This window comes from Tinamus guttatus, unplaced genomic scaffold, assembly GCF_059628265.1.
Source record: "Tinamus guttatus ecotype Peru unplaced genomic scaffold, ASM5962826v1 Tinamus_guttatus_pri_ptg001087l, whole genome shotgun sequence".
NCBI lineage: Eukaryota > Metazoa > Chordata > Aves > Tinamiformes > Tinamidae > Tinamus > Tinamus guttatus.
This window is the reverse complement of record NW_028289621.1, coordinates 1,541,151-1,553,509: the sequence shown is the minus strand read 5'-3', so window position 1 is coordinate 1,553,509 and position 12,359 is coordinate 1,541,151. Positions and strand designations below refer to the sequence as shown.

The 12,359-nt window shown below is 62.2% G+C and overlaps 1 protein-coding gene across 3 annotated transcripts in view; it reads right to left on the bottom strand.

Moving 5' to 3' along the window:
* DLG3 (discs large MAGUK scaffold protein 3) overlaps positions 1–10,930 on the bottom strand; it is a 41,704-nt gene extending 30,774 nt beyond the window's left edge. The window contains exons 1-2 of one of the 3 annotated variants that reach the window (XM_088538497.1): positions 10,506–10,930; positions 628–681 (exon numbers count right to left, since the gene is read on the bottom strand). In XM_088538497.1, the coding sequence (XP_088394623.1) occupies positions 628–681; positions 10,506–10,835 (384 nt within the window). In that variant the 5' untranslated portion in view covers positions 10,836–10,930. The remainder of the gene's footprint in view (positions 1–627; positions 682–10,505) is intronic. The other 2 variants (XM_088538495.1, XM_088538496.1) reach the window with 2 other exon arrangements.
* Between the last annotated feature and the right edge of the window lie 1,429 nt (positions 10,931–12,359).

Here is a 12,359-nt window from a genome sequence, read left to right as displayed (position 1 = left end):
GGCCCACGGCGGGTCACCCCCGTGACCGAGCGCTGCTGCCCCGTCATTAATGTGGAAGGTGCCTGTGATCTGCTGCATCACAAGGTGACCAGGTGGAAACCACCCAACGGTGACAACCTGTCACCCGAGCTCCCTTCGGGGGACAAGCAGGAGCACGTGCGGAGTCCGGAGCCAGCGCTGCAGAAATCCACGCAGCCGCCCGGCGGCTTCCTGCCCTGCTCCCTCCTGCTGCCTGCAGGAATTGATTTGCAAACGCTCTGCCGAGGGATGCAGCAGCTCGCAAGTCCTCTGTGCCACAGCCCTGGCAGGATTAGCTTTACGCTAAGCCACGAAAGTGCCAAACTCCCAGCACCTGTGACCACTCGGAGCCACCAAGCACCGCCGCAATGGCCTCGGCACCCACTGCACCAGGGTCTCCTGCCTTGCGCCCTTCCTGCACGGCCGCCTCAACAGCGCTTGCCCCCTGCTCCTGGCTCTACTCGGCATGACACGAGTGGTCCCTTGCAGGCAGGGGATGCTGTGGGGACAAGGACCGGGCTCCCCTGCCACCTGAGCTCTTCCTTCAGCCCCGAGGAGGGGAAGCAAAGCGTTAGCTCAAAAGTAGGGAAACAAAACCAGGAGACTTACAGAGAGCCCTTGTTCCAGCGAGTCTGTGTTCACGATTATGGGAGCAGGGTTGGCCTGTGAGGAGACAAAAGCGGAACGTCACGGAGCTGAGCCACGGAGCCGGCCCTCCGCAGCGCGGCCGGGCCAGGCGCAGGGAGCAGGGCAAGGAGCGCAAGGCAGGAAGGGCCCCTGCGGCCAGGGACAGGGACACGCACGCTGTCACGGCACGGACAGGGCTCCTCTGGCCTCCTGTGGCCCCAGCTGCTGGGAGGGAGCCTGGGGAGGCTGGAAGCTCTCCCAGCCTCAGGCCACCTTCACTGTAACGTCCTTTAAATCCGCCTTATGCGGGCTGAGCCCATCGCAGCGCAGGGGAAGGAGGTCCTGCGGGAGGGATAGACCACAGCGGCCCAGCGCCGAGGGCAGGAGCTGGCACTGCCGCTCCGAGCAGCAGCTGCTGCCCCTCGTGGGCACGAAGCCATCGCCCTGGGGGAGCAGCGCCCGCTGCCCCTTGCCCGTCGCCATCCGAGCGGGGCCGCCGCGCACGCGCCTGCTCAGAGCCGCCCCGTCTCCCCCAGGGCTCCCCGTAATAAATCTCTCTCCAGGCCCTTCTCCCACATCCCCCATCCGCGCTGCCTGGCGCGTGTTTTACAGCCTCCCTTCAGCGCCGGGAGCTGCTCCCCGCTTAGACCAGCAGCTTCTCCCGTCCCCCTGCAGCTCCGCTTTGTTTCCAGCCCCGTGTCTGATCGAGTCAGCACCGACGCTGCGAGATGGCCAAGGAGGCCGAGCTGCCTCCGCGGCCGTCGGAGCAAGACGGCAACCCCCGGCCTTGGGGCGGCTGATGGCCTTGGGGTGGGAGCAGCAGAAACACAGGGCAGGCAGGAGGCCCTAGAGAGAGGGGGAGGCTCTTTCGGGGGAAGAGAGGGTTTCTGAAGGGCCAAGAGGGTTTTATAGCTGCAGGACCAAGAGGAGGAGGAGGAGGAAGATGAGAAGGCCACGCTGCACTGGAGCTGTCCAGCACCGCAACCTCCTGAAGGCACCGCCAGGACCGGGAAATCCAGGAACGCGGATCCCGAGCACTTTTCCTCCACACAAGAGTGTTAGGGAGCAGGGGCAGAAGCTGAGACACTCCAGCCTTGTACGAGGTGATTTCTCACCAGGACACACGGCCGCAATTTCGCAGGATTCACGGCGCGATGCCAAGGAACGCACGGAGAAGAGCAACCGGGGAAGGGTAGGGAACACTGAGAGGCGGAAGCTCCCCAGGGGGAGGTGAATCTGCTGCCTCGGAGCAGTGAAACCATCACATCCAGAGCCAGGAGCAAAGCAAAGGCACGGGCATGTGTAGCCATCAACAGGAACCACCGTGTGTCCAACAAGGCCAGCGTTGCCCTGCGTGGCTGGGTGGCCTCCTAGACTGCTCTGCTTTTGCAGTAACAAATTGTCCCCTCACTTCTCCGGGTTTGTAGCCCTCCCCTGAGCCCTGGAGAGGAGAATCTCCTCAAACACCACAGACCGCAGGCTCCACCTCCCCGTTTCAGCTGACTTCTCACTCTCGTAGCATCTTCGGTGGAAGGCGGTCAACAAGGCTGTGGTTTTTGTCTTACTCTGAAAGGTCCTGCTCTCATAAGGACGGACCTGGAGATATTTAATTTGATTTATTCGGATGCTTCCTGATCTTTCCTGCAGCTGTAACTATTGGTTACAAAGCCATGGTTTTTATGGCAATTAATTCTGTAGCTCAGGCAAATATGACCACTTCCAAGTGCTCCTGCCAAACTCCTCCCACACAGGGAAGAGAATCACAGCCTCCAGGTCCGGTGTCTTGGGATCTCCATGGCCCAGAAGCAGACTTAAGCTGGGAATATCCCTCCTCTGGCAGTACATAGTCCTTGTATTTAATCCAGATAATTTGTGAGATAGCATATATTAAACCTGGCACTGGCTTTTATTAGTCCCCAGTGCGATTCTAGGAAGGGATTCCACATTTCAAGGCAAGAAAGCAGCACTTCTACTGCCAGCAATTAACAAATGGTGGATGTTTGAACCATGGCATGCCAGAGGCCAGCTCTGATCAGAAGGGTTTCCAGGAAGGATGCAGGAGAGGCAGTCCAAGCGAGCGCAGCCTGTCACGTGCCCCGTGATTTATGACATGAATTCAACCCCACAAATGATGCTTTGGATCCCTCCCAGGGAGAAGGGCTACGTACGATTATGGCAGAGCGGCTCTCGCAGCTCCAGCCCGCGTCCTCCTGCGAGCCCCATTGCAGCCGCTTTGCTGAATTACTAAGAGCCCACAAATCACACATCGCGCCGCCTCGCTCGCGCACTGGCGAGCCCTAAGGACAGATTTTGTCTAGCCTGCTCACTGTGCACTGAGCATCCTTCACAGTCATTCCACACTAGTGATTTTTACATCTCAAAATACTGCTAGGAGCACAATTTCCCACTCAGGCTCCAGATGGGACCCAGGAGATGCTGAATGCGAGTGGCTGCTTAAAACAAAGTCGCACGTTGGCAGGAGGAATTCAGAGCAGGAAATCCCTCCCGTGGCCAGCTATTCCAGTTACTACACGAAAGGTGTTTGGACATTATCTCTGCCCTCCACTTGCAAAGATCTCAATGTTTGCACCTTGCCTCTACTTCCACGGAGCCAGACAAGACCAAGCTAAGATTCGGAGATGAACTGAGGCCCTGAAAATGCAAAGCTGCTGCCTTCCTCCACGAGGCACCACGTACACCAAGCCATCTGCCAGCCAGAGGAGGAGCAGGAACATTACTATTATTTTTTGGCAGACAGTAGGAACGTGCTGGTGAACTAAGCATGCCCTCAACCCTATAGGGAACAGTAAGTAATTCCTGCCCTCGGGAGCATGGGGTTGTTGCATGCAGGAAGCAGAGCTGGGCATTCACGTCACATTCAATGGGGGCTGTCAGATCTCTTCCATCTAAACTGCTTCATCACACTGTGGTTATTTACCCAGCTCTGTGCTGGGGGCTGGAAGAAGAAGAGGTCCCTGTCGCTGGGGTGCTCGTGTGGCAGAACCTGCACCCAAGAGCAGCGGCGACAGAGGTGCCCAGGACACCCTACATCAGGCAGAGGTGCACGGGGCTGCCCAAATCCTCATGCTCCCTGCTGAAGGTTACAGGGAAGATATGGCTCAAGGAGGGCCCTGGGCAAGGGCAGAGTCCTTCCACATATGCAGAGAGCCCGACGTGGGCTCCAGGGAAGAAGGGGTGAAGGCGGAGAGGCAGGGAACAGCTGTTGGGAAGCTCTGGGCAGCCAGGGATGCGGAAAGGAGCAGGAGGCTGAAGGTGGAGAGGTTTGAAGGTCAGGCCCAAGGCTCCTGCAGAGGGAGAGCGCGGAGCCAGGCTCACGGCAGCTGGCACGAGGCTGAAGCCAGGAGGATGCTGCAGGTCTGCGCGTGGGGCGGGAGAGACAGGGACGCGTGCCCCTTCGGAAACACCTTGGGATGCAGCCAGATATCACCTTTGAGCAGTCATCTGAGAGAGACAGCTACCGTTTGGGCTGTTTTGAATGAGTGACTGGTCTTGGCAGCTCGGGGTCACAACGCAAGTCACCTGCAAGCCGCCACGCTCCATCTATTCGCAGCCTATGGTCCCTCGCCTTTTATTTCTGCTCTTATCATCTGCCACGACAAAGGCAGGATGGTAAAACGCGAAGGTTTTTCAAAATTTCCAACCAAAAGAAAAACTGCAATTAAATGAAAACGGAGAGGTCGGTTGGCTTGTTTCAGAGGGAGCGAGCCCTGACCGCAGCGTTGCCACGAAGGGCGGTTGCCAGCCCCGGAACCAAGAGGGGAAACCCTGAGCTGGAATTTCAGGATATTCCCTCTGGAACAGAACTCCCGAAGCTGCGTGGATCCCTCTATGATCCTCCAGGACAGCAGCCAGCCCGCAGAGGTTGGACCCCGCGTACCTCTTCCAGGTCTCCTGCTCTATCTGTGCAAGCTCCCAGGCTGGGTTAGAGGGAGAAGCTCATCTGTCTTTGACCATCCTTTGTGTGGTGCCAGCTCGGGTATAACCAGCAATGCTCAAAAGGAAATGGCTCTGGAGATAAGAGCAATTCAGCCTTTACATCCTTATAAAAGCTCGTAGCGGCCAAGCAGGGAGATGCTCAGCAGAAGGCATCGGGGCAGGCCAGGCCGCCTGTTTAGCTGCTTGGAAAAGGTGTAAAATCATGGATAAAATGGTGTTTTTACAGCTTTCAAAGCAGCTGCTGCGGGGCAGGACCCAGGTAGCGCGCGGCGGCTCCGGCGGAGCAGCGGGGTCGGCGCATGGGGACCTTCCCGCCGTGTCCCGCTGCCGAGCGGAGCAGGGTGGCATCGCTGCCTGACCCGGTGTCCCCGGGGCGCGCGGGGCCTCGCGCAGCAGCGCTCCCGCTCCACGGCTCCGCGGTGCCGGGTGTCCCTGCCCTTCCGCAGACAGCGGCTTTCCCACCGCGCGGATACCGGCTGCGCCGCCCCGACACGGAGCTGCCAAAAACGTCCGCTTCCCGAGCGGGTTTGATGGCACCGGGGATCCCAGCGGGGCCGGTGCCGCTGCCGAATTTGAGGCAGGGCAGAAATCCCGCTGGCTGCTTCCCTGCGGCTCTCGGGGGACGCGAACGCCACTTGGAGGTCCCTCCACATCTCTAAGCGCTGAAGCAGCACCCAGAGCATCTTCCTCTTGGAAATGCTCCCTCTGCACCCCCAGGACCATGCCGGGCTCATTGCCTCCCCCGGGACCCACGTGCCTCCGGCCACTTTGCCGGCACTAAGGAACAATATGGGACACATCCCTCCTGGAAGGGAGCCTGGCTCCCAGCTGGGCCTGTGGGCCGGGGGAGAGGGAATATATTGCAAGTGCAGTGCCCTGTTCCCCCAGCACCATCCCTGCATTGCATGGGGCATCCCTGTCCATCCATCCATCCATCCATCCATCCGGGCACCTCCCCATTCTGGGCACATCCCTCCCTCCTCCCCACGCTCCGCTCGGGGGATTGGAACTCATGGCAATTAGAGGGCTGCGGGCGCAGGGATCGCTGGCCAAGCTGCTCGAGCGCCCAAAGCCTCCTGAGAGCACAAGCAGCTTCCGAGGGTTGGAGCTTTGTTTTGGTGCTTTTTTTAAAAAAAAGAATAAGCTTAAATAGGGAGTGGAAAAAGCCTTCACTCAGTGGGAAGGAAGAAAGCTTCCCCGACAGAAGCTCTGTGGACTCTGCGTTTCCATTTCGAAGCCATTAAGGCCAGTGTGTTCATACTTGAAAGTTAGACATCCTGTCCCAGGCTCCGGCCACTAAAATAAGTGACCCAATTTGCAGAGGTGCTGGGCTCCAGTAGCTTCCTTTTGACCCGCCAGCGCCAAACAAAATCGACTCAATTCCCTTTTTTCCACGAGGAGTTATTATCATCTGAAAGACTCGCATGTTTTCTTCCCCCACCCTTAGACAAATACATACATACAGAGAAAGAAAGAGTGAATAGGGACAGCACTAAAATAAAGGTTTCTTTGGTCTTTGGGATTCAAACACCCTCTTTCCTTCTCCTCTCCAATTTCCAGGGCACGTCTAGCTGCAAGTCATTAAGAAACATTTTGCAAAAGCAAATCGAGATCCACCAGCAGAGCCCCAGAATAAATTGCAGTGGCTACGAGGGGGACAAGGAGCGCAGGGGTCTGGGCCAGGGTGCCCTGAAGGGCCACGTCCACCAGCAATAACCACAACCACGCACATCTCTGTGGACCCAACACTGACCCCGGCTCGAGCACTGGCGCTTTGAACTTGCTCAGCGCTGCATTAAGGGTTTCTCTCTCCAATTTCCTGATCCATGGAGCAATCCACTCTTAGCCGGGATGCCAGCCACGAGGAGCGACCGACCATCGGGAGCGTGAGGAAGAACACGCTGCAACCCAGCCCCGAGCGGCTGCAGCTCATTAAGGCTTGATGAGTCTTAATGACTTCCTCTGTCTAAAGGAGCATCCGCAGGGAAGGGAGGAGGGAAGTGCCTCTGCTCTGACCATGTTGTGCCAAGGGCCAGAGCCGAGCGAGGGTCTCCTACCCGGGCGGCTGCAGGCGCTGCATTTCCAGCAGCAATTCCCAATGGTCGTAGGTTTATCCTGCGGGGCCAGGTAGGAAACTGGCTCCATCCCCGAGGATGTCACCTCCAAGGGGAGCGATGCCACGGGCTGGGCACCTTGGCTCCGAGCACCCAGCTGGGGCAGAGCCCAGCCGAGCCCTGCAGCTCCTCTCCCACGAGGGCAGGATCACCAGGAAGTGCCCGAAAAGGGAGGCGAGGGGTGAATTCAGATGCAAGGAGACACATTGGGAGCAGACGTGTGGATTTACACCTCACGAGCGCGGAGGTGACAAGCGGGTCCGTGGGAAGGCAGCGAAACCCTCGCGAGAAGGAGAAGCGGGAAGAACCTCCCGGGACTCCGGCTGATGGGAGGACCCACTGGAGACGATGCCAGAGATGGAGGGGAGCCCATGGGAAAGGCAGCGCATCCCACGCCAAGGCAGGAAGGTGGCAGGAACTGAAAGGCACCGCGTGCAGCGAAGTGGCGAGTTTTGCAGTGGCTGCACCTACATTGAGATGGCCCAAAACACCTCCCGCAAACGGGATGTCCTTAATGAAAGGAAAGTCCCGCAGGGCTCTGCTCGTGGCGCTTTGCCGAGGGCTCCACGCGCGTCGCAGGTGCGGAGCAGCGGCGGAAAACCGAGCGCCCCCCTGTTTTGGCTCCCCTCCTTCCCTCCAAACAGCGCGGCCGCCTTCCTCCTTTCTCCTCCTCCACCTCGGAGTGCAAAGATTTAGCTAATTTCTTCTATGAATAGCACGCGAGTAGCCATAGCAACATCACCCTGCCAACCTCGCCACCTCCACTGCCTCCGTGTCCCCGGCACCCCGCGCGCCCGCCGCCCGCGCGCGGCCCCCCGAACAGCCGGGGTGCAGCCCCTTCCCCGGCGCTGACCCCCGGCCCGCCTTGGCGCTCGCCTCCCGCCTTGGGACCCCTGTCCGTGCGCTCGTCCCCTTGGATCCTCCAAAGGCTCCGGGGGCTGGGGGCAGCCCCCCAGGCTCTTCCCATCTGGATGTCCCAAGCGGGAGGAGCTGCAAATCCCGACCTTGCTGCGCCCAGCCGCAGGCTCTGGGAAAGGCTGGCGTTTCCCCAGGGAATGCGGCCCATGCCCACCTGCTCCGGGTAATTCCCTAGGGCATGGCAGGGACTAAACCAAGCAGCTCCTGTGCGTGGAAAGCGTCACCCTAAGGGTGCCCCTAAGGGTCCTGGGGCACTTGCAGCGACGGAGCTGTCCCGGTTAACCCTGAGGCTGCCCTAACCCAGCCCATGTCCCGCGGGGAGGAAGGGGCTGAGGACAGCGGCGCTGCAGCCGCTGCTCCACGAGGGCATTTCAGGCCAAGCCCCAGGTCGGGGGCATTTCCTAACCGCGATCCGACCCGGACAGCGCCCAAGCCCCGGCGCGGTCACCGCGTGGCCGTGCCCGTCCCCAGCGCAGGGACGCGGGAGGGCAAAGCACCCGCTGCCCCCGGCTCGGCCTGCACGGGGAGCAGCCGGAACGGCCCTGCGTGGAACGGCCGGGCTGCTCTCCCGGGAAGCCGTGGGCGTCTCCGCGCAGGCGAGAGGAGGCGTTTCCAGCAGCCGCTCCGCTCGCCGCTGCGGATCAGGGATGCTTCCCTGCAAGGCGCTGCCATTCCGCCCCCGGAGCGGGGAGGCCTCTCCGCACCCCGGCGCGGCACGGGAGGGCTCCCGGCCCCACCGGCACAGCCATGGGCACCGCGGAGAGCACCGGGGGCACAGGGAATAGCGAGGAGAGCGAACGCATGGGAAATGAGCTAAGAAATAGGGATATCAGAGAGAAGCATTGGGTGATCTAGGAAGGGAGAAAGCGCAAGGGAGAGGGAAAGCAACGCAAAAAGCACCAAGAACCCCTGCGCTCAGAAATTCCCCATTTCTCTACGGCCAAGCTCAGGGGTCTCAGTTACTGGCACTGCCTGAGCAAAATGGTTTGTGTCCTCGAGGAGGGAAGAGGGATGAGGACAGAAGAGCCAGGATGCAGGAGGGGAGGATGCACCATGGGGACGGGTGGCGCTGGGCAGGCAGGGCACCAGGGCCGGGCGCATGGGGCTCCGCCATCGCGCCCGCGCAGCCGGCACCGGGCACGTTCCCATCTGCTCGCTGCAAAACAGGGCGGAAAAAGGCGCCGAGGGGAGACGGAGCTCGCAGAGAGGGGAACAGCTCCGTGGGTTTCCGGGAAGCCTCCTGGCTGCTCTTCCTCCTCCCCGCTCTGCCTGCGCATTCGGTTGCGCCGCTATTGTCGGGAGCTCTTCCAGGGACACGTTTGTCATTTAAAGGGGCAGCCAAGCATCATGGCAGCCTCATCGCCCTCCTAGCGCTGCCGAGGAGCCGGCGCTACCTCTGCCTCTCCCGCAGGAAAGACGAGCTTTGCACCTGCAGCATCCAGCACCACAGCGCCGGGGCGAGCTGCCAGCCGCGTGTGGCCATTCCCGTTCCGCCACCTTTTGTCCCTCTGCCCACACGGGGACCGTGAAGAACATGGATGCCTGAAGGCTCTGGCACCTGGGGAGCAGGAGGGCAGCTCTGCCGAGGCATTTGCTGCGACGCTCTCCTCGCCGCACACGTTTGCTGCGCGCCGGGGAGCCCGTGTGCTCCGGCACGGGCAGCGCACACGTCACGCTCGCCATGCAGAGCCCGCTGCGCTCACGTAGCCCCGCGCGCGGCCGGCGGCCTCGCCGGAGCTGCCTGCGCCGGGGGTGATTTTTGCCACCTCCGGCGAGGCCATGGATGCGCAGAGATGGGCGTGAGCAACACGAGGCAGCACCACAAAGACAGGGACATTTCCCTTCGCTGCTGCAAGGGCTCCGCTGTCCAGGCTGCCAGGGCAGCACCACGGTTGGCGTTTCCCCCGCTCCATCCCGCTCACAAGCCTCTTACCAGGAGCCCCGCGCTCGCCCTTTCATATGAGCAGCAGGGGACAAGAGGGGACAGACCCGCTCCAATGGCTCTGCTCCCATGCAGCACTCAGAGCCCAATGCACTGGCTGGAGCGAAGGAAGGAGATAGGAAAGACGAAAACCGCTTGCTAGGAGGCAGCAGGCGAGAGACAAGAGCAATTTGGATGCAAGGAGCAGCAGAGAAACAGGCAGGAGCCAGGAGCAGGTTGACAGGAAGGTACCTGGGTTTTTTTGGGTGATTTCTGTAAACATCATCTGAGCGTTTCAGCTTGGAATCTGATTAATTCAACAAGAGCCCCAGATTTAGACAGTAATGAAGAAAAATACAGGGAAGGGAAGAGGAGGGTTGTGTTTTGCGAGGGGAAAGGAGGGGAGAATTCCAGCTGATTCCCATGCATCTGCCTGCGCACGGCATCTTGAAATAATAATTAGCAGGATCAATAAGAAATCATGCGAGGCTCGAAGATAATGAACGGAGGAGGCAGAAGCAGCAAATTGAAACGCCTCTCCCTCGAGCTGGGCAAATTGCATCCCAGGCAGGGGCTAGCCTCCATTTTAATGCTTTGCAAGCAGCTCCAACCATTTTCTGAGCTGACTCGTGGGCTCCCGGCGAGGCCGGTCCCTCCGCGCGGAGCCCCGGCGCGCGCATCGCTCCCGCGGGAGAGCGCGGATGGAGGGAGCGCGCGCGGGCGGCAGCGCGGCGGGATGCGCAGCCCCGCGCCCACCCCGGCGTTACGTAACGGCGGAGGGGAGCGGGTCCCCGGCGGCGACAGCGGCGGCCCGGGGCGGGGGGGGGGGGGGGCGCTGCGGAACCGGGCGGCGGCAGCGGCCGCCTCGACGGCGCTTCCCCCGGCGCGGCCGCGCGCCCACCCGCGGCGCGGGACCCGGCGGTTCCCCCCGCCCCGGTGCTGGCCCGTACCTGCTCGTACCAGTCGCGGCTCGAACACGTGCACTCGGGCCACCAGCCCGGCCCGCTGCCGTTCACCTTGGGCGCGCTCTTCCCCGGCGGCGGCGGCGGCGGCGGCTTCGCGGCGGCGTCGCGGGCCGGGGGCCCCAGCTTGGCCTTGCCGCGGGCGGCGGGCGCGGCCCCCCCCGGCGCCGGCAGCGTCTGCGAGCCGTAGCCGCCGTAGCCGAACTGCTCGTGCTGCTGCCACTCGCCGTACGCCGGGGGCTCCATGCGGCGCAGGGCCGCCATGCGCGTCACCTCGTAGCACTCGGGGCACTTGCAGCAGTGGTGGTGCTTGTGCATCGCGGCCCTCACACCATGGAGCCGGCAGCGAGGCGGGAGGCGGGCGCCGAGGGAAGGGAGGGAGGGAGCGAGGGATGCGCGGGGGGCGGGAGCCGCCCCCGCCCCGCGCACGCCCGGCCCGGCCCCGCGGGCGGCGGCGTCGCCGTTACCTCCGCATGGCCCCGCGCCCCGCGCCGCCGCCACCGGCTCCGCTCCGCTGCCCGGCGCGGCACCTGCGCGGCGGCGCGCGGAGCATCCCCCGCCTCAGCCTCCCCCCGCTCCGCGAAGCCAATCCGCGCCCGCGCAGCCTCCGCGCACCGCCCCGCGCGCCGCCCTCCGCGCGCGGCCCCGGCTGCGCGCAACCCTGCGCGCCCCGGGGCGCCGCCGCCGCCGCTGCGCAGCCCCCCGCCGGCGGGAGCGCGGATCCTGCGCGCGCCCCCGCGGCCGCCCCCGGGGCCCGTTCCCGTGGCCGTTTCCCTGGCAGCTCGGCGGGATGCGGAGCCGCCGCGGGATGCGGAATGAGTTTGCGAGGTATCGGCCACAGGGCATCGGCGGCAGCTCCGCGGCCACCCCGGCACCGGGGCTGCAGCAGCCTGCGGGGCATCCCCCGGGCCCTCCATCTGCCGCTGTCCGGGGCTGCAGAGACCTCCCTGGGGAAACGGGGCCACGGCAGAAAGTCACCCGAGCCCGTGCAAGGCGGGATGAGGGGCCCGGGCAAGAAAACATATGTGACAGGTCAGGAGAAGCCTAACCTGGACGTCTAGTGCTTGAAGGTAGCAAACACTAGGGCGGGGGAAGAATTCCTTGGGAAAAGACACATAAATCTGCAGAACAACAGTGGGCTGGACATGGAGTATTTAAAATCAGGGCAGTTGCAGGCCTGAAACGCGTGGCCTTGCTCGAGGCGCAGGCTAAGGTGGCACAGTCCCGTTCGGGGACGGCTGCGAGGGCAGCGCGACCAAAGCCCCAACACCGGGTGTCCCGTATGGGAGGGATGAGCTCGTAGCATTGAGGTTAATGGAGGAGTTTATATTTCCAGCTTTAAGCAGCTGGCATCCTGTCCATGTGTTTATGGCTTCTTAAGGCACCTCCAAAAGCACTTTGGCCCTGTGGGGGATGTCATCCGCGGCATCTTGTCACAGTGAGGACGGACACAGGGACAGGAGTCAGATGGGGACACTCATGGAGCTGCCGGGGCGGCTGCCCCACCGAAGCAGGGCGCAAGGTTTGCCGAAGAGGTGGGAGGCCAGTGTCCCTGCCATGAGAGGCAAGGGACACAAAGTCCATCTCAGCTGCCCACCGCCTCCCACCCCATGCCAGCTGCGAGTCCCAAGTCACTTCATCATCCCCAAAAGCAGCGGTGCCCACGTCTGTAACACACAGATAATTAATGACTGCTCAGGCCGAGCTGCAAAACTGCCTCCCAAAGCAGTTTTGGCCCTAGAAAATGGCACTTTCCAGCTGCAGGGACTGCACGGAGCAGAGCCTGGCTGCCCGCTGTGAGTCCAGGGGCCGCTTGGCACGTGCCACCCTTGTAGCCCTGGC